The sequence below is a fragment of the Labrus mixtus genome, chromosome 20 (assembly GCF_963584025.1).
Source record: "Labrus mixtus chromosome 20, fLabMix1.1, whole genome shotgun sequence".
Taxonomy (NCBI): domain Eukaryota; kingdom Metazoa; phylum Chordata; class Actinopteri; order Labriformes; family Labridae; genus Labrus; species Labrus mixtus.
Window position 1 is genome coordinate 11,576,309 of NC_083631.1, and position 27,926 is coordinate 11,604,234.

At 39.7% G+C, this 27,926-nt stretch overlaps 2 protein-coding genes across 4 annotated transcripts in view; both read right to left on the reverse strand.

Moving 5' to 3' along the window:
- LOC132954593 (neurabin-2-like) overlaps nucleotides 1-2,648 on the reverse strand; it is a 28,867-nt gene extending 26,219 nt beyond the window's left edge. For all 3 annotated transcript variants that reach the window (XM_061027186.1, XM_061027185.1, XM_061027184.1), the window contains exon 1: nucleotides 2,494-2,648. The gene's annotated coding sequence lies outside the window, so the exon portion shown is untranslated. The remainder of the gene's footprint in view (nucleotides 1-2,493) is intronic.
- Nucleotides 2,649-4,542: 1,894 nt separating this feature from the next.
- carhsp1 (calcium regulated heat stable protein 1) lies at nucleotides 4,543-26,249 on the reverse strand. Its single transcript, XM_061026596.1, has 5 exons — nucleotides 26,039-26,249; nucleotides 8,410-8,567; nucleotides 7,018-7,126; nucleotides 6,185-6,307; nucleotides 4,543-5,346 (listed from the first exon to the last, which is right to left on the reverse strand). The coding sequence occupies exons 2-5, from the start codon at nucleotides 8,483-8,485 to the stop codon at nucleotides 5,184-5,186; spliced, it is 471 nt and encodes a 156-aa protein (XP_060882579.1). The 5' UTR covers nucleotides 8,486-8,567; nucleotides 26,039-26,249; the 3' UTR covers nucleotides 4,543-5,183.
- Between the last annotated feature and the right edge of the window lie 1,677 nt (nucleotides 26,250-27,926).

A 27,926-nucleotide genomic window follows, 5' to 3' on the forward strand; every position in this document is an offset into this window, starting at 1 on the left:
TCTAATTTTAAACTAACCCATAAATTCAAAATATTATTGCTTGGTTGTCTGCTTGTCTTTCATAAAGCACACAACACTCCATTCATTCATGACAGCAGCTACTAGTTCAAACAATCATTGTGCTGAATATGCTGCGACATGCCTCTTATTGTAAGGTGGATAAAACATGTTTGACCATGTTGCTGTTTGTGTGGTGCTTCACATCCTTTCCCATAGCAACACAAACACACCGGGTGTTGATAGGACGTTGCAGAATTAAAGTGTCTCTAGATGTTTATAACTTACAAAATACAACACTAGACACTGATTTAAACAGTGTTCAGGAAATGGGGACCGGAGGAGGGACCCGGTGGGTTCCCTCCTGACCAAAACACTGAGCATGATGGGACAAATGGACACACACAAACGACCACATTCTGTCTTGTGACACTGTCTCGTCTAAGAGTAGATCCTCACACTCTGATCATGTGAACTCAAGTGTGCAAATCCACGAGAAAGCCAATAACCTCACAAACGCCTCCAGTTCAATTCAATGCACACACACACACACACACACACACACACACACACACACACACACACACACACACACACACACACACACACACCACTTATAACTCTCCTAGCCTTTTTCCTTTGATTGTTAAGAGGAATCTGGTGGCTCCTGGTCTACCTGATAAACAAAAGGTAACACACACAATATCTGACTGCAGCCTGCATAATGCAAGCTCTGCATGACAGAAAAGGGTTTTCATTATAGTTGCAAAAAAAAGTCAAACACAGCATGAATATCGGTCAATCTATACGTCTATAAGTACAAATCAACTCGTCTCAAGCTACCCCTAATCTCTGGTGGTTTGTTGTAACTTCCAAGAATTCAACCAGTGTTTTTATTATTTTGTGTGTCAAATTAGAAGATAGGGAAATGTAAGGCATGTCGGTTCTAATATTTGGTAAGGTAAGATTCTCACAGAGCAAAAAACAAAAATATACTGTATATAAAAAACAAAAACAATGTTAGAATCCATTGTTTACGAAGTGCTGCCTTCCATCTCCCACGAGTGTTACACACACACACACACACACACACACACACACACACACACACACACATTGTTATAGTCAGGTCGATACAGTCTAAAATTAAAACCTCACAGCACAGCCACTGCCTGCCTGCAACAATAATCCTCAGCATATTAAGGTAAATGGATGTTGATGTATCTATCGATGGGACATCCCTGAGCTGCCCCTCCCATTATAAAAGATAGGGGACACCACACACAAACAACCTGGCCTGTTTTTTTTTGTAATGACTTGTGGTTCATGAAGCAAAAAAAAAAGACTTGTGTAACACTGAGGAGTCTCATCTGATTTTGCTTGCGTTTGTGTATAAGCCATACATGTCAACACAGTCAATAAACTGGACACAGCAGCAGCTGATGTAGATGCTTCTCCACTCTGACATGGTAATACAAGGTGCATTCAGTCATGAGTAATAAGCCCTTAAGTCCTCTTGCCTGCACAGCATTTCTGCATCTCTGCCTGTCAATGTGCGTCACGCACACAATGTTCGACAGAAGGCACATTATGGCAACTACAATGACTCCATCTATTCGCACTACAATCCCTGCATCTGTAGAGGAGACTCCTAGGCCTGGCCTTTTGCAATGGTTCATTCTGGCAGACACACACTGTGCTCCTGCTGTTGCTGCTGGCTAGAGAGAGGCTTTGTTGGCATATACGACAAGCATATGCTGCTGGATGCGAACTTCGTTACAAAAAACATAGCCTTTACTATTGCGTTGCTTCTGGGTCGTTATGTATTATAACCAAATGAAATACAACAGCTATTTGGATCCACGACGAGCCGTTTGTTTATTCGGCGTGTGTGTAATACACCGATAAGCGTGAACTTGGTTAAAATGTCAAGTTATTTGTGGTGTCCCTGTCGTGCCCGCTTTTCACTTCCGTTTAATAAACCAAGGCGGTTAGTGACAAGCGCTACCCTCGCAAAAGAGGATGGACTTCTACGTTAATAAAACATGTTTTTTTTTTTTTAATCCCGTAGGGATGTGCTGTGAAATCTTAGTTCGTGTCTTTAAAGATGTTCGTTGTAGCAAATAAGCACGAAAATAAAAAAAACAGCAGGATGCATAAGGGAATTCGGCGTGACGTTCATTCCGAAGAGGAGTTCAACGCGGCAGTAGATTACTAATCTCGATGCCTTTTTTTTTCTTTTTTTATCGCACCTTGAAAATACAGACTTCACTAATATACATTTATTGTTGTGTCTGTGTAATAACGTGACAGCGGCCACTCATGGACCCTGATGCAGACGGACAGCAGGCCCTGCTCAGTGTCTGTCTGCTGCGCTGCGACGCTTCCTTCCTGCAGCCTCCTTCACAGACAATCGGCAGATCTGAGCGCAGGTTTAAACCACGTTAACTCTAACCACATAAAGCGCGTCTGCTCGCCGTTAAACCGCAGGCCTACCTTATGTTCCAGCAGGCCTATGTGAAAGCAGCCCGGTGCCCTTTAGGATCCGTACTGAAGACAGTCCATTGTCCCGCTGCTGCTGATTCCTCCTGCAAAAGCGAACAGACTGAAAGCCTGCTTCCCCTCTGCTCCTCCCTCTCCTCCTCCTCCTCCTCCTCCCCCTCCGAACAGTTTTACCTCCATCCCTCTTCTTCTTCGTCTCTCCTCCGCACCCCTACTTTCCTGCATCTGCGTCCTTCTCCTCACTCTTTCTTTTCCACTTCACGTCTTCATGATTTTCAATTTTTATTTCCTTTCTCCCTTTTCCCCTTCTCACTTTCCACCAACCCGTCCCTCCTCCTCTGTGTATAAGAAGTTGTTCCCCCCCTCTCTATTGATGCACATCAAAAATATTTGATCATTTATAATCCATTGAGAGATTATAGGATAGTAGGTTTTAGGTATAGGGATTGACAATAGAGAAATTGAGCAGCAAGCGGTTGCCAACTGGTCTCATAACAAACAACCTATGAGTCACTGTTACAGCTGACTATTGCTACCTGTTTTCGGTGGCTGGCTTGACACGCATGAACTGTTAGGCCCATATGAGATTCCAGCTCAGTGTAAGAAGCTTCTCACGTACAGGATGGAGATTCAGCGCCCTCTGCTGACCAAAATCAGCCACACGCAATTAACAGCTACAGCAAGAAAAGGCCTCCACCATAGTTTGATTAATGGAGTAAATGAAAACTGTATGTGAGAACCTGCAAGACAGGTTGAAGGAGTACATGACTAATACTTTGCGTGTGCAACTTTATATGCAAAATGTTATAATTAAAAAAAACATGATTCATTGACGGTATCTCTCCCTCATTGAATCTGCAGAGTTTTCTGTTTTAGATGTAGCCATTATAAAACTAGCAGAACTTGTAATGACCACACCTGTTTCTGAGGTCAATGAGCGCAAATCTGCTCACACACATCGTTTTAACCACACACTGAGGAGTTGCAGTAGCGTACATCGTTTCACAGAATGACAATACGGCAGAGCCTTTCTTTCTATTAAAAAGTACTGAACATGTTGTAAACATAAAGTGTTTTAGAGTGGAATTACATCTGCGCTGAAAGTTGGCACATTGATTATGTGTTAATGAAAAGTTATCATTGAAAATGTAAATATAAATGTTAAAAAAAAAAAACGCTTCTAAGCTTCTGTTGTTTTCCAGCGGTGGTATTGCAGACTGCTCAGCTCACAGTAGCAACCTTTACTACTGAGGGTTTTTAAGTTTCCTGCTCCGTACCCATGTCTCATTTCAATTTCCAGAGTGCTTACATATTATACTTGTTTATTTTCCATTAAACTTTGTGATTTTTATTCTAGGTCAATTATCATCCAGAGTGGAGTTTTTTGGCACGAAGCGGTGATCATGTGACATCTGAACTGTTTGTTTGGCAAGTTGTAATAGACAGATGTTGACAGCAGAGGGCGGCCGACTGATATGTATGTGTGATGGTCAGGACAATCCCTTTACATTATTTACAATCTTGGCAATAAATCTGTGGCAAGCAACCATTAACCATCCTGGTTGATAGTATTCTCACCTTTGATTATGTTAATAGCCAACACATGAAACAAAAAACACAGAAATTATTGAAATAATATATGATAGATACAGTTCTTCCTCATGTTTAATTTCCTCCTTAAATTACCTGTTTAACACAAGCCAGACTTTGGATGCTAATGTATTGGATTTTGTATAATGATTCAATAAATGATGGGGAGACTTTATTCAGGTGTGCATGAGGGCTTATGTGATACAGGAATGATATGTAATCTTTGGAGGCTGCCTATAAGCTAATGAAGTGCCTTGTTTTAAGATATGAAGCACATGTGCAAGTAGCCACATTTACTTTTTTCTTCTTTATTCAAAAACCTCTTTTGGGACACGCCAGCAAAGTCCATTACGGGGAAACAAATACTTTCAAATTTAGACTTACTCCGATCATTATTTTTCAAAGATCTTAAAATGTTAAAAAAAACAAAAAACAACAGAGTCCACTAAAATGTAGCAGTTGAAAAAGCCTTTATTCGCTCTGAGAGGCATCCATGCACGGTCAAACACAGATGAGAGGCTGGTATGAGTATGAGGCACGAACAGAGCTGTCAGTTCTCTGGGTAGAAGTAGGCACACACAGCATAGCTGGAAAGAAACCCAATGGTGCTGCACAACATGGAGTGCTCACACCGCACTGAGACCACTGAGACCACACTTGGCTCCTCCTCGTGTGCTGCTATACAGAATTCTTTCACAAGATCTCTTCCTGGAAATGAACGAGATGCTGGAATCAACTTTGAAAAAAAAAAAAAAAAAAAAGAACGAAAGAAAGTGCACCACCAAATTTTAAGGAGTCTACAAATCTAAGCAATAAACCTTATGTTCGAAATCTCTCACTGAAAAACATCGCTCACTGTTGTTTTAAATCTATTCATTTACCAGTCAAACCATTTGTATTATAGTAACTCAATCCCAAAAGGACAAAAGTCTCCCAACATAAGTAAACTATGAGATGATTCAGATTTCTCCTCATGTTTTGGAGGATTAAATAATCAGAGCAACCAATCCAACACCGCTCTCCTCAAACCTTCCATCCCTCGTCAATTCTTTTCTCGAGATCCCCTCCCACCCACGCCCTGCGAGGATCAGCGCTCAGCTGCTGACAACGTGTCCCGCCCAGGTCTCATGCTTGGTTCCTGGATTGAGGTGGGTGATGGTCACCTCCACCGCCTGGATCTTCTCGTGTTTGGGTGGGATGGAGCAGACTTTGTAGCTCACCTCGTCACCTTCCACCGGCACATACTCGCCCTCAATGCTGCAAGGAAGAGGAGGAGAGATAGAGATAAGACATATTGATGGCTGGCGGTTTTTTTTTTTTCCTTCTGCAAATTAATTGTCCGGGTGCCTCTCACGCGTTCGCACTTCACAAAATTCCGATCTGGTTTTAGTTTTTTCTTAAATTAAATATTCAACAACTTTTCCAAGTTGCAATTGTATTTTTATTTTCGCTCAGTTACCCGCTTTTAATTCATGTCTTTAATAATATTTGTATGAAAATGTGAAATATCAGAAAGAAACGCAACAATAATAATACAGTCATTTAAGCTTTAATACCTTCCGTCATTTTCATCTGAGTCAGGAAACGTGTCACTTCCTGGTTCCATTTTTAATTGTTTAGGGGAAAGACAGCAGAAACTTGAGGTACAGTTTGCAGCAGCCATGATTTTCTCCCCCTTCAGACTTTTATTATCAAGTCCTGTTCTACCAATGTCTTTGTGCTACTGGGTTTATGTGTCTAAGTATTATCATGCATGTGTGTAAACACTACTGACATCAGTGTTTTAAGCCTGTGGGTGATAACAAAGGCCCTGTGGTGAAGGTCATCAGATCACTTCTGCTGTCCTCCTACACACACCTGCAGCTCCTGCTGTTCTAGTGTGTGTGTGTGTGTGTGTTTCCCTGTACTCCTACACACATCCTGACACAGTTTGATATCAATGAGTAAATCAAAACCAGCCCTCTCATTCACCTCATCAGGTGAGGCAATGGGGACAACGTACATACTCATCCTGAAGTCTCACAAACAGGACAGCGTCATGTCCTGACCCCTTCCCAGTCCATGACAGTTATCCTCACTGTACGGACGCACTTACTCTGAGATGTGGACAAAGATGTCGTTGCCCCCATCGGCTGGTGTGATGAAGCCGTGGCCTTTGGAGCGGGAAAAACATTTACACACACCAGAAAACAACGGACCCTCGGCTGCACGAGCCGTCCTGCAGAGAGAGAGAGAGAGAGAGAGAGAGATGCAGACAGAGGGATGGAAGAAATGGTGAAGGGGTTGGAGACAGAAAAAAGGAAGTGATGAAGACTGCCAGTGTATATCAGTGTATGTCAGCACTTATTCAGGGGTTTCTGTAAAAAGGCAGATTTTGATCGATTGGCAGAGGACATTATATTTTTTTATGTACATTTTACACTGTTGGATGAGTTCATCATCAATCTACTTTAGCTTTTTATGTCTCCACCAATTTTTGAGGGCAGTTTCTGCATCTTAAGTCTACATGTATCCACTGTCTGCACCAGCTCGACACAGCCATTTTTTTTTCTGATGTCTGCTTCAAACGCAGAGCTGAAAAGCAGTCTGCAGTACACCACGTAGAACACAATACTTTCACTTTTTTTTATCAGGGTAATAGTCACCATAAATATGTGGATTTTGCTCAGTACTTGACATTCAACATTTGTGCACATATGGAATTGTACTTGTAATGCTCCAACAGAGAGTTTCATGAACATATGCTTAAGTGGGATTATAGTGTCTTGATCATTTGAACTTCTACCAGAAAGTTAGGAAATAAAAAGCCGCACTTTCTTAATTGCTAACATAGCTGCTAATATTTCATTTGCTTTGCTGGTGTGTCGACCCCAGTGTTTGCTCAGTGTGTGTGTGTGTGTGTGTGTTTGTGTTTGTGTGTGTCCTCACGCTGAGCAGGTTCTGTTTCTGCGTGTGGGCAGAGGGCTGGGGATGAGGTAGCCTCTCATCGGGGAGGGGGAGCGGTCTCTTTGCTTGTAGGCTGGAGGCTGCAGGGACTCTGATGGGACAAAACAGGGTGATACCGTACGTTAGAGCTGCAGAGGGGAAACCATGAGGCATCACCAGCGTGCCACTCACATGAAAGATTATGGCTGAAAAACTTTGCTCTCCAGGAACCCCCGCCCTTCAGGAATTGTTAAACAGAAAGATTATCAAAAAGTAAATCCTAATATGGTGTGCTCTCATGTTTCTCCTGTAAAATAACATTGTAAAACTTCCTTATAAATAGAAATCACTGCACAATTTAGCTCTGATAAAAGCATCAAAGAGAGAACAGAACTTGATTGGAAACAGTAGAGCTGCAGGTTTACAAGTTCAACATACGCTCATTATTCTGAATTTACATTATTTTACGTTCTGATGCATGGATGCATCCGGGGAATCTGAGGGCAAGGCATTTCATTCTTTTACTTTCCCAGATTTGGATGTTAAACTTAGAGATAAGTTATAGGTAATTCCAAATTGATCGGCAAAACAACATGTACAGGAACTTTTTATGGATAATTATCAACGTTGCACTACATAACAGGTAGACTGTCCTTGTTTTATGTGCAGTCGAGATACTACATAAAGTCACTTTTGGTTCTACTGGGACCAAAACTTCAGAGATGTGGAAAATGATCTGTAATTTGTTCCACCAGGGTTCCTTCTTCTAAGACGGAATAATTTGCCCCTGTTTGGGATGCTGGAAAGAATCAGTCCTGCTGTTGCTCTGAGTTACCGCGGACTTTGGACAAACTTCCAAAACAACTGAGGAGGAACAAACTTAAACGTCACGAGCGATTATTACTAGCAAGCTATAAGTACTAGTCAATACCACGATGTTAAAAAGTCTCTCTCTCTCACTTTGATTTATGGACGCAGCTGCAGCTCTGTAAAGAGTTTGAAAATGTTTGAGCTTCAACTATGTATTGGAATTTGATTATTTCCAGTTCGAGGGCATCCCAGAAACAGAAGGAAGGTTAGTTAAAGCCTAAGAATCTGAAGCCATTGTAACCTGACTTTTGTTCTCTTTTATAATCTCCAGTAATTAACCTGATCCCTTCTGACAGCCAGGTAAGGTCTGTTTTCAGACACACTTATTATTTCAACCCCAATGATGTTTAGACTGTGGATCCAAGTAGTGCACTGATATTAATGTGCATTATTAATGCGTATAGTGCTCCTTTAAGACATTTTATGAAACAGTACTGTATGTTACTGTTAGTTATTGCTCTGCTCCTACACCGCATCACGCTCTCAACACTGTCAGAGTTCTTAAAAACACATGGAAGTACCCACGTGGGGATCCTGCAGATCTCAGTGGAGGGGTCACAGGTCTTGACCCCTGGATAGGTGTGGGCTGAGATGACATCATGGAGGGGGTGGAGTCAATTGAAAGGGAGGAAGGAGGGGAAGGATCACTGAAGAGAAGAAGCACAGCTGAGGATGTTTAAGACCTGCAGAGAGGAGGACAGAAAGAGAAATATGATCTTTTAAATGATCACAGGGACGCGCACACACAAAAACTGTGCACCCCCTAATTAAACTCCTGAATGAGTGACCTGTTGTGGGCATTCCCAGAACCCCAGTTACTATGGTAACACCGGTTTGAGAACAAAAACCCTGTGAATCTCTCCGACAGAGAGAGAGAGGGACAACAGTGGCCTCATTCACCTCAGCTCAGGAATAACAGAGTAAGACATCATCAGTCATTACATCACAGGGAAATTAGGGAAATGCAGAAAAGACTGTTTCTTATTTCTGTTGACTTCAACTATCTACTAATTCTATGAAAATTCAAAGGGAACTGTCGAGACAAAATTAAAAAGGGGATAAATAGGACTACCAAACATGTGATAAAAAGACACAGTGACATCATCAGGAGGAGCAGGCAGCACATGGACTCTCAACAATAATGGGGGATGGGGGTGCAGGGGCAGATTACATTTTTATTTGATATTAAAAGCTCATTAAGCTGCATTAGGTGTCAACGTGGTCCTACTGTTGGTTAGTTGGCCAGAGCATTTAGTCTTTTAAAAAATAAGAATAGAAGAAGTGACATTTTGGCTGATGGGATTTGACAAAATACTGCTCACCAAATTAATCAAAATGTATTCCGTCAAAGCCTTTAAGATCTTTAAAACATGTCCTACAATCCTCTAAATATCACAATGTAAACATGTCACTGATAAATTGATAAGAGACATTAATACACATGCAAGTTGGCCAAGCGACATAGATTGGCAGGTGGCATGACGAAAATACATATGACTGCCCGTTACGCACAATCTCTGCTAAAAATGTAAATGGTCGTTGAGTAGGTAATGTTCATGATTACAAATGTTAATATTACATTCTTATTACGTTTTCACTGTGCACGCTAAAGTAAGTACGTTTCTATCCAGCGGCTTTTTTGCATCTAGGTTGAAATAAAGTGATGTCAAGACTAGAGCTGTTTTCACACATGCGCTCCTGTAAGAAAACAGCTCACTCCTTTTTATCGCCTGTAAATCAAAGCTCCAGAGTAAACTGTTCATTACGTGCTCAATGATTGCACCAGTGGTACACCAGTCGCTTGATATAAATGTCATCACCCCGACTTCAGGTGGAAATTAAATTTACCAGGGGGCTTGCAGCAAAAAGCCAGAGTGCACTCTGGGAAAAAGATTGTGCAGATGGGGCTCACACATGCAACGCTATTTGAAAACAGTTTTGTGTTAAATTAAAATGTAGTAACAATGAATTCTATAAAAAAAAAAAGATGTTTCAGGGTGATTGTTCACATTTTTGGAGTGAGGTTTTTTGATATATTTAGGTTAGTATAAAGCACACACTGTTTGCGCATATAGGAAAAACAGTCATTATTGATGAGAACCTCAAGCAAGTAAACTTCAGTAGCTCAAAACTATCACTTTAAAGGAACTCCTGTTGCTCTCTGTGTCTGTCCAGTGATGGACCAGAAGAAGAAGGAAAAAAATTCTGCTTGCTTATAAAGAACAAAGACAGATCAAGACTTGTTTTGTGGAATCTGGTTTCGATAGTGGACAAGGATGGATTATAAGATAAAAGAAGAAGAAGACACTAGGACGGGTTAAGAGTTATTACTTAGAGTACAGAATGATTCATACAGTGGGGGGTCGGTAGGGACTTGGGTTAGGAACAGAAGGGTTGCTGGTTCAAGTCCTGGTGCGGACCAAGTCTGTAAGTTGGTCTGGTAGCTGGAGAGGTGCCGGGTCACTTCCCGAGCACTGCTGATGTGCCCATTGAGCAAGGCACTGAACTCCCCCCTGCTCAGGAGCGCTCACTATGGGCAGCCACTCTGACATGTCTCCATTATTGCATGCCCATTAGATCCTGTTTGTGCACATGTGTGTATGTCAGTAGCATGTTCAACAACAGAGTGTAACATTAAATTTCCCCTCACAGGATAAATAAAGTATATCTTCTTATGCAGATGATAACAGATACCACTGATACTCAAAATATCCCTAGACTCTTGGATGGGTGTCAGCGTGTGTATGTATCCAGGAGTGTTTGTTCAGCATTCACAATATTGTTACAGCTACTCACATCCGAGCCTAAATTCATTTTATAGATTCCCAGCACAGAGCCAAGTGAGCTGAGCGTCTGATCCATCTTAACTCAATAGGCCTGAGGTTAATGTAATCTCTGCCTCTCTGGACAGTTTGCTTCCTGGCTGCTGGAGGAGGTTACAGCTGACAAACAAAACACACAAATATACACTTTTTAATAAAGTGTTTGCACAGAGGCGCTTTTAATAAGGGTAAGGGATGTAAATTCTCAGGCACTCTCATGTAGGTTTCATTAAAAGACTCAACTGAAAAGATCAAAAAAGAAAATAAAAATAAACCATGAACAGGCATGGAGAGAAAATACAGCATCAGAGAGAGAGAGGGTCTATAAGGAGCACAGAGGGGGAGGAGAACGAGAACGGAAAAGTGGAAGATAACAGGAGATACTGCCACAGGGAGGCTTAGTAAACATGATAAACTGAGAACAGTTAAGTCTGTGAAGACTCAGTCTCTACTGCCGGCTGCTTTAAAGGGTCATTCTGACAGTTCTCCCAATAAAACCCACTGTTTTCAATAGACTTCCTGCTTTTCAGACCAGTTGCTTTTTGCAGTTTATCTTAAAATGGTATATAAATATAAGATTAATTAATAGATTGGGATTCTTGTATTCTGAACATGTCTTTGGCATTGAAAATGCAAACAAAGAATCATTTGGAAAAAAATGTTTTTGGTGGTGCATTCAAGGCTGCTGTTTAAGTGTTAACGTAGTTTCCCCCACGAGCTACGTTGACAATAATCTTAACAAATCAAACCCAGGAGACCAAAGGAGGACATTCATTATTGATTACTTTGCAGATCATTTTTTATTTCTTTGGCTTTAAAAAAAAATAAATACTGTTGTGATTCCTAGTCTGAAGTGCCAAATTCAGGTTCCTTTGATCAGCTCAAAATCGATAGATTGTCTTTTATATATAATTAATGATGAAGAAAAGTAGCAGTCCCTCAGATATTAAAGAGAACATTTAGGGAGTATTTACATTTCTTTAGATTGTACAAATATGATATGATGTGATTTTGGTTTAATGAAAATATTTGACTGTGTGAGATTAAGATCTCACAACTGGTTAAGATTTAATCATAAAAACCACTGACTACTACTTATTTGATGAATTTATTAAATATTCCCTTGAATATTTCTCCAGAGCACAAGGTGAAATATTCTAGTGGTTTGTTCAGTCTGACAAACAGTTAATAATGCAAAGATACTCAGCTTAGGGACAAGCTCATTTCAGATACAAAGTAATAATAATAAATGAAATGATTGAACTGATAAGGTATTGAAAGGATAAAAGAGGATTCTCAATCAAGGTTCCCACAGACAAAAAGCGTTGTTTGCTCCCAATATAAAATAGTAAAGTTATTTTCAGAGTGTCACAGACTTTTGATTTAATTTTTGCGGTTTGTTACTGCAACTGTGTGCACCTGAGTATGTGTTAACGTGCACGGGGTACCCTGTTGGCCATTTAGATAAACCGTATGATGAAGGTTCAATCGGGTTTATGAATATACTGTAAGTTACACAATTCAAAAACTATACTGTAGCTTCAAATGTCATAGTATTTAAAAGCTTAAATTAAAGCACACGCTCAATGCTTCACCTTTGTCCTATGGAACTTTCCATGATAGAGCTCCCAAAACCCCTCTCAACCCAGAGACCCCGCTGATACAGCAAATAGCAGACACACACACACACACACACACACACACACACACACACACACACACACACACACACACACACACACACACACACACACACACACACACACACACACACACACACACACACACACACACACACACACACACACACACACACACACACACACACACACACACACACACACACACACACACACACACACACACACACACACACACACACACACACACACACACACACACACACACACACACACACACACACACACACACACACACACACACACACACACACACACACCTTTAGGTCACCTCACTGGCACGTGATGAGTCTATTGTATGACCACAGTCCACAGGCCCGTAATACTTGTATTGAATCCAGGCAGAGTCATTCAGGGGTTCAGAGTTACAGTCTGGCACTTTCAACCAGATTAAAGCCATTCATCTAAAGCTGCTTCACTTGTTCAATTTGTACAGGGATAGTCCTCGACATCTCATAACAATGATTGATTAAGCAGCGCAGGATTTATGTTTTATGAGGTAGTAAAAGCAGTTGATAAATAATTTAAAAAAGAAGTTGAATTGGTTTGTTGAGCGGCTAAAATGATAAAAACACTAAGGCTTTTCCCCCACAGAATCGGGTTTTAGCTTTGCTTTAGTTTAATCATATTTTGAAAAATCATTTCATGCCTTCTTGCATGGATTAGTAAGCAAACCACCTTCATGTCTGTGCAGTTAATAATAAGGGGGTTAGCTCAGCTCAGCATAAGACTGAGGACCCCTGGCCTGACTCTATCCCCCTCCCACTTACAGTTTTAACACATCATCACTCTATCGTACAAAGGGGGCTGAAATGACAGCTTGAACATTATAGGAAGTCATGTCCTGGACTTGTTATGAGTACAGAGCAAGGTCATGACTTTTAACCCTGTCTTTGTGCTAATCTTTCTTCAATCAATCTTTTCGTGTAACTCTCACAGAGAAAGTTGGGAGCCAAAATTCAAACTCGTTCTTTAATCACACAGAGCTGTGCAAGCTGTGCGTATCCATTTCGACTGTGGAATCAAAGCTGGAGATCGCTGCGCCACACAATGCTGTCGTTGTCCTGCTTACTGCTAGATTCCAGCAGCTGCACGCCTGAAGCAAATCTGATCTCTGGATGATTTCACCTCACAAACAAGTTTTTCTCAGGCCTTTCTCTGACAAAATATTTACAAAGAGTCTTTATTTAAAGCTTTACATTGTTCACACATGCACTCCACCCCTGACAATGTAAGAATATATTTCAGGACTGATATTTTCAGGTGTCTGCTACAAAAATAAAAAAAAGTCAGAATACAACAACTACAATATAAATCTAACAAGCTACCTGTCAATGGTTGCAGCAAAAGCAGTATTAACTCTGAATGCCTCTGTAAATCCAACAAGGCGACTGAAAATGTATTTAAGTAAAATGTATCCTCCCTCCACAGCTTCTGTCCGCTGTACTTAGCATACCTCTAGTTTCTGTATGTTCTTTCAGTGTACGTAACCTGGCTGGTAACTTTACACAGAACAGGAGTTTTATTTAAAGAAAACATTATTGAAGGCCCTGTTGATCCCCACTTTACTATAACCTGACCTCATCTTCACGCTTTCTGCTGACCCCCCCCCGAGAAAAACCAGCCATACAACACCGCATAATTTCCCCCTAAGGCTACCTTTCTTAAAGTGGAACGCCCAGCTTGTAACACTTCAAATAGATTAACAGTCACTAAGACGAACAGACAAGTATTTGCTCCTAGACTGACTAAGAGGCAGGTTTCTTGCCAGGGAAAAAATGGTTGACTAAGACTCCTTACATTTTTATTTATTTATCTTAAATTATATTATTTGACACACAGGTGGGTGTTGTAGTGGTTTGCCTGGAGGCTAGGCTTTACTTTATCTTAATCCCATTCTTGACCTTTGGGCTTTGTTTGTGTTGATTTTATTGTTTGAATATGCTTGTTTCTATAACCAAAATATTAATTCAGCCCACCTCAACTAAACTTCTTGGTTTGACAGAAGTTAGCTGGAGTCAACATTTCCAATATGTTGACCAACATTGTGTGGCTTAGTAACACCATGTGGGACTTTACTAAAGCTGAACTCCTGAAAATCATTTCAGGAGGACTGCTCCTAAAATTTTTATGCATTTGTGCATCTCAAAAATGTAATTCCATGTAGTTTAACGGCTCATATCTTTGTTTTACTTTCCAGACTTTATGCTTGTATTTACATTATATCTAGTTATTTTTTTGGTCTTCAAATCTTTTCATTGTTAAATGAGGATATGTCACTTTATGTGGCAGGAAGTCCTGTAACCTCCTATCCTGCTGAGGGTTTGTAGCTGCTGGATGAGGGAAAGAGAAACGTAGTTAGGAGTGTGAGGACGGGAGAGAAAAAAAGTAATGCAGAAAGTCTGTGTGATTGACAGCTTTGATTTCATTGCTACTTTGAATTCACATAGCTAGTTATGAGTGGTAGCTGACCATGAAGACAATCAAACCACGTTTGAGCCGAGAGGATGCAAGAAAAACAAAAACACTGTTTCATATCTGACACTGGGAACTGTCTTTTCTTTTTAATTAACCTGAGAAAACCCAGAGTGAAGAGAACGTCTCTCTCTTTCTTTTCCTCCTTTTTCTCCCCTTCAATCCTCTGGTTCTCTCTCTCAAGCTCTCTCACACGTCCACTCTGTTCTTTGTTCATCCTCCCAGTAAACAAAGGTGTTAACAAGGACAAGATGACCCAGTGGCAACTTCAGGAAAGAGCTTCAAATGAACTAAATTAGATTTAAGAGAGATTAGGATGAAGTTTACCTGATGTGGTGTATTACAATTGCTTTTTCAGACTTTGGGCTACAATCTGTAACACTCTTAAACAATCTTTCATTTCACAACAACAAGAACATTGGATCATTTTAATCCTTATGATAGATCAAATACTACATAGTGGAAATAAACAGGACAACAGCCAATTAGTGTAAAGATTTAAGCTTGTTTTTCAAAGTATGCAGAAAACAAGCCAAGGTTAGCTTTTTGGTTTTTAGTTTAGTTTTTTAGTTTGATTCCTGCCATCCTGACAACATAGCAAACGTTTATAGCCTGATAAACGTAACCTTTCCTAACAGCAAAAGTAACACAGAAGAGCTGTGTAACATTGTGAAAGGACATTTTCTAGATGGACAGTAGTCTATGACATAACTGTTTTTAATCTTAAAGCAAGGGATGCATGACAAGGACAACCTTTATGAAATGTGTAGTCCAAATTCAATAGTTTAAAGGCCTTATTTAAGGAATATCAAATTTCAAACTTTATAAATACTTTAAGGACATTGCTCTGAGCTTCTCCAGAAGCCTCCTCTCTCCTCTATCCTCATCTCCTTCAGGAGCATTTAAGGAATTGGATGATTCTTCATCACGATTTCCATGTCAGTCAAGGAAAAAGGACGAGTGGATGCAAAAATGAATGTAATAAAAAGCACCCAAAGTGCTTTAAAGGAGCAATATGTAAGACATGTACTGAATTCAATCATAAAATAAACATACTATATCATCAGACACTAAGAAGAAACATGATATGTTGAAGTGCTGGCTTCTCCGACAACAATGCAGCATCCAGTATGTCCTCCTCCAACGTTTGGATTCCTGGTCCAGAATGGTCTGTTTTTGTTTTAACCAGAGAAGGTAGGCGGGTTTAAGGCACCTCCACAACAACAGTTTTGGAAGCCCTTCGGTTTGCCAGTTATGAGACCAGTTAGCACAGCAAACCAACAGGTGCAAGCAAACTAGTTCTACCCGATCTACCCGACCTAAAAAGCCTGTGCTTTTTTTCTAATAAGTTCCACGACAAGAAACGTGGTAAAACTAGGGTTAATATCGGAGATGCTTTAAAAAATGGAGAGATTAGACTGCATAAAGATCTCAAGGCCGATAAAGAGCTGGCTAAACACTGAAGCGTCCGTGTCTGCAATGTGGCAACCCACGTGCGCTCTAGGGAGGAGGAGGAGGAGGAGGCGGAGGGAGACAGCTCTCGCCAATGTTTGTAACCCTAATCTAATCTGTCTGCTCTCTTCAGGCCACTGTCATTATCAGAATACTCCTCAAACTGGCAGGATGATCAAATTATCTTTCTTGATGAATATGAATATTTAAAGTATAGAATAAATAAAGTATATATTTTTTCACATTGACAGGCCAAACTCATGTTTATTTCTAGCTTGACCCATTCGTCCCTTCTCAGCAGCTTTCATTTTTGCCTGAGAGCCTCTCGGGCTGATGTCAGCCAGTCATTGTGGCGTCTCCGTTGTTCGGCAGGTGAAAAACATGAGGAGGAGGGGGGAGGGTTGTTAACAGCTCCAGGTTATGAAGGACTTCTATGCAGCAACACAAAGAAAGAGAGAGGCTGCTTCAGACACATTATGCAGCGCAGTGTTGGAGCACTAAAGGCAGGAGGCATTAACCTAACATGGAGACAGCCAATTATATCGAGTTCTCTGTGTGCATGAAGTCAGTGTGGGTAGGTAAGTGTGTTCACACGTGTGTGTGGTGTGGGTCCTTTTCATACATGCAAGGCCAAATGTGAGAGCAAAAAATGGTCTTGATCCTACAATGATGACTCACCCGTTAACGTGCGTCAATGCAATATCTCCTGTATTTTGATCACAAACTCATTTATGAAAGTGGAATGTTAAAGCTGAATTTAACATCACCAGTCTCCTTCCCTGGACTTCTTTAAATGAGGAGTCATGCCCATTTGCATGCCCCCCCCCCCCCCCCCCCGTCCACCCACCAGGATACACCTTTGTCTATATGTCTATATCTTGCCCATGAACCATGGTTCTGTCATTGTGACTTCATGTAAGATTCAGCTTCATGCAACTGAAAGGTTACTATTACCGGCTCACAGAGTCACCTGAGGGCATCAGATTATATCATACACTAATCTGTGCAGTGATCCACCGGCCTGTTGAGGGCAAAGTCATATGCTCGCATTGCTAACATGTGGATACTACGCAGGTTTTACTGTAAACATATTAATAAAAGCTCTAGTTTTGAATTTTTCCTACTTTTGGAATAATTTAGATTCAAGTAATAAAAGTTATTACAGTGTTATACAAATGATACATTTTCTGTTTTTTCACAAAAATTTACAATGTATTGGCTCTACTTGCTTTGAACGGGTATTTTCCAACCATAGTTTAACTTTGTTGTGTATTTATGTGACAGGGTGGAGTGACAAACTTTACTTAACATAAAATACTCAATGGACTTCAAAAGAGTTATTAGACTATCATTACAAAGTATCTGACATGCGCATGACACAGCCTGTAATGTGTGCTGTCAAATGTATATTCTAAAAGTTCAGATTACGCACTTTGGATAGCGAGGATAAACAATAATGTTTCTCTTGTAATCTAAACCATCATCAAGCCAATCAACTAAAGCTCCAGTATGGGTGTGAAGATGATTCTTGAAAGGACTGAAGACTATTGTGGGAGCATTTGTCTTACGTGTATGTTTTAATTGCTTTTTTTTTGTTGCTTTTTTTTGCTTTTTTTTATCAAAATGATGTTATTGTAAAAAAACTTTTAATATGAAACTGGCCAAGCTGTAAGTGTTCAGCCTGTTTGCTCTCCACATATTGATGAAGATTAATCATTTCATGCATAAAAATCTAAATAATGACTTGTGATTTATTCATATCACTGCCTCTTAATGGAGTCCAAGTGGTGTTTTAGATCAAACAATTGCTGACCCTATCTTTTATTATTGACCTTTGATATCATGGAAATCCTTTGATCCAACTCTGAACAATGGGAAATAATGAATGATGACGCACACAAACTTGTCAGAAGTTTTCACAGGTTACATATTTATGCAGTTCATTAAGAACTACTTCTATTCAGTTTGTATATGCGAGTATCCAGGTGAACAAATATTGTCACTTGTCAATTTGTTAGACTAAACCTGTTTTTTTTGTGTATTTAAGATACCCGCTCTGTTATTTTTAGGACATTTATATGAGGAGTAAAAACACACTACATGCTGTGTTATGTTTGCTGTACTTTGACAATGACAGTGGGATACACTCATTTGATTTCTCCTCCTTTCCCTTTCCACTGGCCCCCTTCTGGTCTGCCCCTCATTCCCATTGTTTGGCCCTCCCCCCTCAGGGTAATGATGGCTACTTCCTGAAACGGCAGGAAAGAGGAAGCAGCCAGGTTTCATCCACGCTAATCACCAGAGAAAGGAAAACTTGAGCTGCTCAGTGTGGATTGTTATAAAAGTCCCAATATAATACATTTCTTTCTGACAGCTTCGTAAAAATTTAAACATTCTAATTAAACAAAATCAGAACAGAACAGAAACTCCAGGAAGTTTTGATGTCACAATTGCGACAATTGAATTTACGACTGCAGTTTAATTCAGTTTTACACATTTCATTGACATCTTGACGTGGAAATCTACTGGCTGTGAAGTCAAGCAGCTTGCTCAGCCAACAGACGGCTTTAATGGAGTTGTAACTTAAATATTTTAATGTAATCACTATTTATGCTTATTTTTGCCTAATTTCACATTTCTTTTATTTTGGACTTTAATATATTTTGAATTTAAATGTGTCAATTTGAATCACTGTCACATCGTTTTGATGCGCCTAATGTTCTTCATTTAAACACTTTGAACTGCTCTATTAGTGCTTGTTCAATAAACTTGCCTCGCTTTGGTCCTACACAACACAATTGATGTAAAGTGTAGAACAATCACTTCAGAACATTGTAACTCGTAATGTTTGAAAAAGCTGCAGCGCTCAGACAGTTTAGGCTGCACTGATCACAGAAGAAGCCTTGAAATCCTCAATGAAATCTGAGTCCAAAGAAGGAGGACAGACAAACACAAAGGAAAACGAATAAAAACGGAGAAAAGACAACAAAGAGGAAAAGAGAGATGTCTCTTGTTATAGCATCATCAACAGAGCTGACATGATAAACATTACAGGCTTCTCTCTTCTCCTCAGTGTTGTGTTACCCAAAAATGACACAAGATACTGATGTTCCCTGTTTGACTCTTAATCAGCAGACTAGTATCAGTGTCCTGTAAAGTACAGAAGAATTTAAATGCAAACTTGTGCTACTTTCAAACGTATCACGTTGCCTAAAACCCTCCCACTTATTTTCTTTCAGTGCTGAGGGCTTGTGAAATCACTGCTCTTCACTGACAGGACTCAAGTCCAGTCCAGACCAGGATGACCTATCACATCCTCACTGTGCTGATGGGAGAAGGAGGATACATCCAGTAATTTAATGAGTAGGTTAAATATATCAATGGATGACAAAGACACAAAAAACAATTAACTTCAATTCTGCATGGTATTATAGCTGCTCAAGTTAAAACCCCCTGATTACTATTAGAGCACTTTGACCTTGATCGATTTTTACTAATAACCCAAGAATCAAGTTAAAATGTGTTGTACACTGACATGACACTAAATGTGAAGAGAGTGTTTATTTCAATGTGTGATTTCTAACGAGGAGCTCAATGACCCCCTCTTGGTTACTTTCTCACTGAAAGTGGTTCCCAAAATTAATACACAATTGCCCCTTTCACACATTTTTCTTGAAAATTTTCAAGGACAGCCAGCCCCTGACATACCACAGCGGTATGTTTAGAAAATATCCAAGCTGGCAGATGAAACAATACTACACAGTACCACACTATAATAACAGTTTTCCCTCTATATCAAAGCTATGTAAAGTAAGAGCAGAGAAGAACATACTGGCAATAAAAAAAAAAACAGAGTACCATTCAGCCTCATTCCATATAAGATGCCTCTGGTTTGTCACATGATATGAACGTCGTCACCCATGCCTAATCAATTTGGCATTTGTATTTACACATGCAGCCCTACCCGAAATGTGAGGACATTTTCAGAAGTACAGTAATGTGTGAAAGAGGCTTAGTTCACCTTATTTACCTTTGTCTGACAGGGTCATGTTCAGCCAACATGAAAGGTTCCATGATACAACTGCTGCAATTCATGCAAAGAAAAAACATACTTGATGGATTTCAAATTGCAAGAGTGCAAAACTTCACAAAAGCACTCTCCTATACAGATTTCATGTCCTCAACTGTACCTGCTGCAGACAGAAAAACAGGAACGCCACATTTACCAACACAACCCGTATAACCAACAATGGTACCTGATGCTGCTGTGTCCGTCTTTGTTTTTGTGCAGTACCACCACCCATCTCAGTCAGGCTGTCTGTGTTTATACACTGCTGTGCAGAACAACACCTCTTTCCCACAGTGTAATAGGACACCTCTAATGGTACAGAACCTCAGAGCCACGTGTGAGGACATGTTTCGATTTACCAACATGATTATTGTCTTACATAATTCATCTGTGTTGATTATCAGATTTGTTGAAGTAACTATTTCATAAACATAAGAAAGGGTGGCAGTAGCTCAGTTTTCAGGAGCTTAGGTTGGGAACTGGGGGATTGCCATTGCTGGACTTCAACCAGCTTGAAGTCTGGAAATTTGGCTTTCTAATGCCAGTTCACTTCTTGGGCACTGACGAGTTGCCATTAAGCCAGGCACAGAAGCCCCAACTGCTCAGGCACGCTTTCCTGTGCAGACCCTCCCTCCGACATACAGTATCTCCATTAGGGCAGGTCCATCCTGTTTGTGCATGTATCTGTATTTTCAGGCCTATGTTTGTGTAGCAAAGCACAGCAGAGTGAAAAATTTAGTTCCCACTTGGGATTAATAAAAGCGGCTGGGTCGAAAAATCGATACCGCATAGTATCGCAATATTTTGTGTGGCAATATTATATCATCTCATGACCGCCAAGTATCAATATTTTTTATTATATAAATAGCAAATATGATTTTTTTATTTTTAATCGCTGAAGGGGTTGCACAATTAATTTTGAACAAGTGGCATTGTTAAAAAATAACTGCAATCTTACAGTCTTCCATATATGTTTGTGTTCAGTTAAAGGGATACTTCACCCATTTGCCGCTAGTCGCTAGCTGCCGGTGCCGCGCTAGTCGCTGGCTGCGATGTAGACATAATATGCAGTTAAAAACAGCATAATCGCAATATATTGTATCGCAATTCTCAGCATATCACAAAATGTTTAAAATCGCAATAATATCGTACCGTGACTCAAGTATCGAGAAGATATCATATCGTAGGGCCTCTTGTGATTCCAACCCCTAAAAAGCTTATCTTCATAGATGCTGTGGTTTGCTTTACAGACTTTAAGAGTCCTCTGGACTGCCTCCAACTTCTGAAATAATTATCTATAGGGCTGTCCAAACACCCGCAGCCACAGTGGTCTACTCACTCAGACAGTGTGTTTTTATCTATTTGCTGTCAGCAATCATTTAAGTGGGAGTAGAATTATTCTCACAGGACTCCCCTACTCCAAAGAAACTTGATCTTAATGGTTGCCAAAAACCTTTAAAAAGCTGTATTACATAGATAAAAGGGCAGTTATGTGATTTTAAACATTTACAGAATAGTTGACTGAAATGTTGTCTTGTTGAGATTAGTGACTGCTTATGGAAAACTGTCAACACAGAGCGTGTTCTCTCAATGCTTAAACATCATCAGCACAGTGGATGCATATGAAGCTTTTCAAGCTCAGACAGATGTGTACTCAGCTTGTTCAGATGTTACATACAGTACTTGTTTTTAAAAAAAAAAAATTATTTATCTATTGCGTGCAGTCTCTTTTTAAACCAGTTTCTATTTAACATGTAACGTTTGAGGAGTATCACTTACAGGACAGGTTCGGCAGAGAGCAATGCTGTTAAGCTAACTTCCAAGTATAACCTTCAGTGGATTTGAGTTAAGAACAGAGATGCCACCAGGCGCCATTCCAGACATACAATGTGTGCGGAATTTTCCCTTTAGGCAGACCAAACACATCTACTTATCCACACACATGCATTAACTCTGTGCTCACATAAACACAGTTCAATGACATGAATGATTCAAACATAATACAAGGAAGTGAACTGAAATCTATCTACAGCCTCCTGCTTCATCCTCACCAAATCAGAGTGCCTCTGACTTTCAGCTTGGACTGCCTTTCTACACCTCAAACTTTGTTTGTCATCAGGACAGTTTGTATTAGCTATTTGACTTGTGTCCCCTGTTCTTGAAGAGAACCTGATTCCTCTAAAAATGTTTGACCCAGTGCAGCACTCACTTCCACCTTTTTTTTCCTATTTATATTAAGAGCATAGAAAGTGCTCTTCCAATGTGGCAGCAGGGAGGTTGTTTCCTGTTTCGACTGGGCAGTTCCACCAGATGATGAATCCAGTTCAGTAATGGTTATGCTCTGACTGGTGTGCACAGGACCCTGAACTCAACGTTTGGGAAGATCTAGAACTGTGATTCAGTGTTGGACGTCTCTGGGATACTGCTGAAGGGAAAACACATTTCTGCAATGTGGTGAAGATATCGAACTGGAGGTTTTTCTAGAAGATTCTAGGCAGATATATAACAGCAGGTTATTCCCTCTTAGATTTGGAATGATGTGCCCAACAATCATTTATGGAGTGTGTTTAAAGAAAGATAGTGACTTTCTCTCCTCCTCTTTCCTTCTACATTCCTCCCTCTTCTTCTGCTTTAATAAATCTCTTGTTCACTCTTTTGAGATCAAACCTCTCTCATTCAAATATCTCTCACCCTCCCATCTCATTATCTTTGCTTTATTGCCTGGCTGCAGCCAGTGCTCACGGAGGACTTTTACAACAGTTCATATTGCACAACATGTAATGCCTTCGCAACAAGCTCCATCTCACCACTATACAGGGCTGTAAAAGACACACACAGTCATAAAAAACCCAGCAGGCCTTTAAAGTGCTGTAAGAGCACGATAAACAACACAGACTTTATGATCCACTTCACACATACAAGGACGATGAAGATTGTGTGCATTTGACATTGTAAAAAATGTCATGATTATGTGAGATTAGATGTCATATTTCATGGATGTCATTTGGTACATGAGAATCCTAAAATTGAATGTAGAAGGCCACTTATACTCTTCACTAGGGATGTAACGATTCACTCAACTCACCTACTGAACTCCATACCCAAGTATATATATTTATTAACATATTGTTTATAATGTCCATACTGTAACTATCTTATATAGACCAATGCTGCTCTATAATATACCAATCTTATCTGTATCCTCTGCACCAGCTTACCGTATTACCTTACTACCATATTGCACTTTATGCCTATTCATGTTTGTACTGCACCTTGTTGCTCTTTTGCACTTTTTTGGTTAGAACGCCAAAAACATTTCGTTGTCTCTGTACTTGTACTCCGCACAATGGCAATAAAGTTGAATCGAATCTAATCTAATACGATACGATTCTCTCACGATCTATTTACAAAATGAGACTGTAGACAAATTATGACTGAAAAAGATTCCTTTAAGGGCTGCAAACCCACTTGTCAGTGTGGTTTGGCCTTTAAATGTTTTTTTTTCTCTCGCAACAAGGCGAGGTGATTGGAGCTTGTCGTCGTGGTGTCGATTAAATGCTGCACCATGTCCGTTGTGCTATTTGTCTAGTTCCCTGCCTTCTTGCAATTTTTGCCCTAAAACCGCCTTCTCTCGTCAGGACAAAACAAAATAATCCGGACTGGAATGGAAACAGGAGGAGGACAAACTGGCTGCTGCGTTGTTGTCAGAGAAGCCAGCACTTCAACATAGCATGTTTGCTTAATGTCTGATGATACAGTAAGGTCGTTTTCTCATTTAATTGACTAGATATCTTACATACTGCTCCTTTAAGTAAATTGAGTTCAGGTTTGTAGAAACTGTACTCCACAAATAAAACTGAATTGACCGTTCTTCACTTTAAACCACAACGCTTGTGTGGAATGATGAATAGTTTTTGACTTAGACACCAGCATAACCCATCACTGCAGTGTTAAAGCCTCGGCAGTCCAATATCCTGTTGGTTTTTCGTTTCTGTTTTGGTGGAGCCAGATTTTTTACATTTGGACAAAAGGGTTGAGTAAGAGAGGAGTGAGTCAGCAAACGCTGTGTTTTCACTCTGTCAATACCAAACGCTAATTCACCAGCTGACTAATCAAATAGTTAACGAACAATGCTAACGAGCCCGGTGTGTTTAGTGCCGACTCTGACACCTGCCACTTAGTACTTTTATTAAAAGAAATACTAGAATACAAAACTACACCACGGGCCTGCTGTTAACTGCACAACACTCACAATTATTTTTATGTTTTGTCCCATCGTCTTGTATGGATTTTGCCATGTGTGATATGTAAACAGCTAAGATTCAGGCTGGAATCGTTAAAGCTTTAAAATCAATTATGTTACCAAAGTCCTTCAGAACTAAGTTTGAAATGTTTGAACGCGGGGGACATGTGTGCTTCTGAGAAGTTATTGGAGTGAGTCCTTGGCGTGAAAAAGAGAACTACTGCACTAAGACCAAGGTTGTTTTAGCCTATTCATTGGTGTGACGATGATGTGCACTGGAATAAAACACCCACTGAATGACTGAAATGGAAAATGTAAAGGAAGCCTTAGATTTTTCTCAGTACTCAAAAGTCTTGTCAGCCCCCAAACACAGTCAAATAGACGCAGGTTCTTCACACTGACCCACTTCAACAGTGATCGAGTGAACCAGAAAAAAAGTCATCTGATGAATTTCAGAGTCAGACCAGTAAATCCACGTATTGCTAATCTGCATGCAGAACTGGGGAAGGAGGAGGGGGCACTTCAACCTCTTTAGAGCCAACCACATCCTGACTGAAACCGTGTCATGAAACACAATCACTAACCTACCTTTCATTACAAAGATTAGTTGTTGTTGTTTTTACATACAACATGGGAACATGCTCACACATATAGAAAATCAGCTGATAGTTTTTTTTTTTGTTTCAACCATCAACAGATCTGAAGCAGGACACATAAACAAAGGCTTCACTCCACCTCTACTCTCATGTGTGATTAATGCACACAAGCATGAACACACACACAAACACACACACAAACACACACCCTCATCCTATAATGAGTTGCTGATGGATACTGGCAACATACAGCTCTTAAGCGCCCACATCGTCCAGCACTTCATTAACGATGAAAGGTTTGCGATGAGAGCAATCCTTTTCAAGTCTCTGAATGAAAGCTTCTTCTGTCTTTCAACACACACAGCATGGACTCAAACTTGTGTGAAGTGGTAATTGGATGACACAGAGTATAGGCTGCAGTAGACGCATACAAACAAGTTTTTTTATTTTCTTTCTGTTGTTCCCTTGCTTAGGGTATTTGTTTTTTATTTTATTTTCCACCTTCCAGGGAAATGGAAACAGAACGGGCCAGGAAAACTCGATCCGTAATGGAAAGAGGACATAAACGCCACATAGCAGATAACCCTATGTATTAGGCTATAAAGATGATCCAATACCCAGGACATATGTGTTCATTTAAAAAATAAAAACTTACTTTATTTAACCAGAGTTATTCAGACTACCTCTTGACTTAATGTAACTTAAATTGACCGCTTGCTATGATAAGAATTAACTTAACGTGAGACGTTCAAGCATTGGATTCGACACATCTTTGAGTTCATTGGTATAATACTAACCTTGGTTTCTCCAACTTCACGACTGAAAGATGTTGTAGAGCCGTAGAAAACGAGTCCAAGACTGAAGGAAAATCGGAGTGCAGTTAAGTTGAGTCCGTCTTGTTTTTCCTCCGCTGTGCCCGGACGTGACAAGCATGGAGCTTAGTATGCAAGAGTAAAAGCAGATTAATAATACTTGCGCTCCTCTTTCCTGTGTCTTTCTGAATGGGCGTTACTGGTTCACAGTGATGTCACCTGTGAGCTCTTTACCGTAACGAACGGTAAAGTGCGACCTGAAACACACAGTGTAGCCTACCGTAAAAAAAAAAACACGCAGTTCCAACATCGTCTTTAAATAAAGGACTATTATACATAGGCTAATTGTTTTTCGACCGATAGTTGAAGCAGTCTTTAAAGCATATTGATATGTTCATTATTACACGAAATATTAAACAAATTAGCACATTGACATGAAAAAGAGCAATCGTCTATAATTTAAATAATTTTTGATTGAAAAAAAAAAAGTTTTTGATAAGAAATAGATTTGTTGGTCCTTAGTTTAATAGTTTATCTTTCCAAAATGTCGAACAATTATTAAGTAATATTATCCAGATTAGTCCAACCAATCCAAATCTGCCTTGAGGCATTGATTGCGTGATATGGAGTGGCTGTCATGTCTACTCACTGAGATCACTATTTCAGTATTAGCCTACACAGTCAAACCCTGAACTCTGTACTCTTTGGAGCAGGACTTGAATGGTTTTCATTTTAGCAGACAGTTAACTTAAAATAAAAAGTCTGTTACAGTGTAAATTTAGGTTTAGTTAAATGTTTAGGACAAGACTGTTTGGAAAAAATAAATAAATAAGACCTTTTTGTAGGTTGCAGCATTTAAAGGCTCATTATATTCCTTCTTATCTAAAGAAAACTTTTAAAATGTTTTCTAAAGTTGTGCTGAAGCAATATAGAGAAAAATAGAATAATCCTAATGGCTGTGGATTTCATTTTTAAGAGATTTCCATCCACGCAGTTTTGGCATAGATTGACATGGATAAAAAGAAGAAAGGTGTTCAATCAAAGAAAGAAAAAAAGTGAATCCCAATTATTTTAATTACAAAATTGAGGACTAAACAGGTTTACAGCCTTGGTAAATGGACTTGGACTTGTATAGTGCTTTTGTAGTCTTGTAGAAAACTCGAAATTATGTTTTCAGACAATTTGTATGGCCTGCAATGTGCAATAAAAGAATATCGTATATAGATGCTAATATAGGATCTGGAAGTGTACACAGATATATAGATATATATATAGATAGATAGATAGATAGATAGATAGATAGATAGAGAGATAGACAGATAGATAGATAGATGTCTTTTTACTGGTTAACATGGAGTACAGTCTTACATTCAGCAGAGGGAGCTAAAACTACATTTGTATTTGAGCTGAAAGTAAAAGGATTTGGATTTATGTCCACTGATGTTTTTGTGTGTCGTTTGTCTACATAATGATCTCCAAAGTATATGAAATACTTTGTTAGATGTAATTCAGAGGATCATGATATTGCCCAGCTCAAATACTGCATCCGTCAAAAGCCCCGTGAAATCCTTATTTAGTCAGTCTCTACTGATCCCTTTTCACATCAGCAATGAAGCATGCCGTTAATTTATACCTTTTTCTTTAAAGCTTTTGGAAACACTTCAGGGGAAAGAAGCAATTTCAACAAAAGATTCCATATAGTTACACTTACAAAGATTATTAATCAAGTTCATGTTATCTATCATCATCAATCGTAACCATCACCTTTATTTTTCTCTGTTAATGGAAATGACATTTTTGAGAGGCTAAAGGTGTTTGAAAACTCTCACAATTTGTTACACTCAGAATGGATGAATGGACTTCTACTATGGGT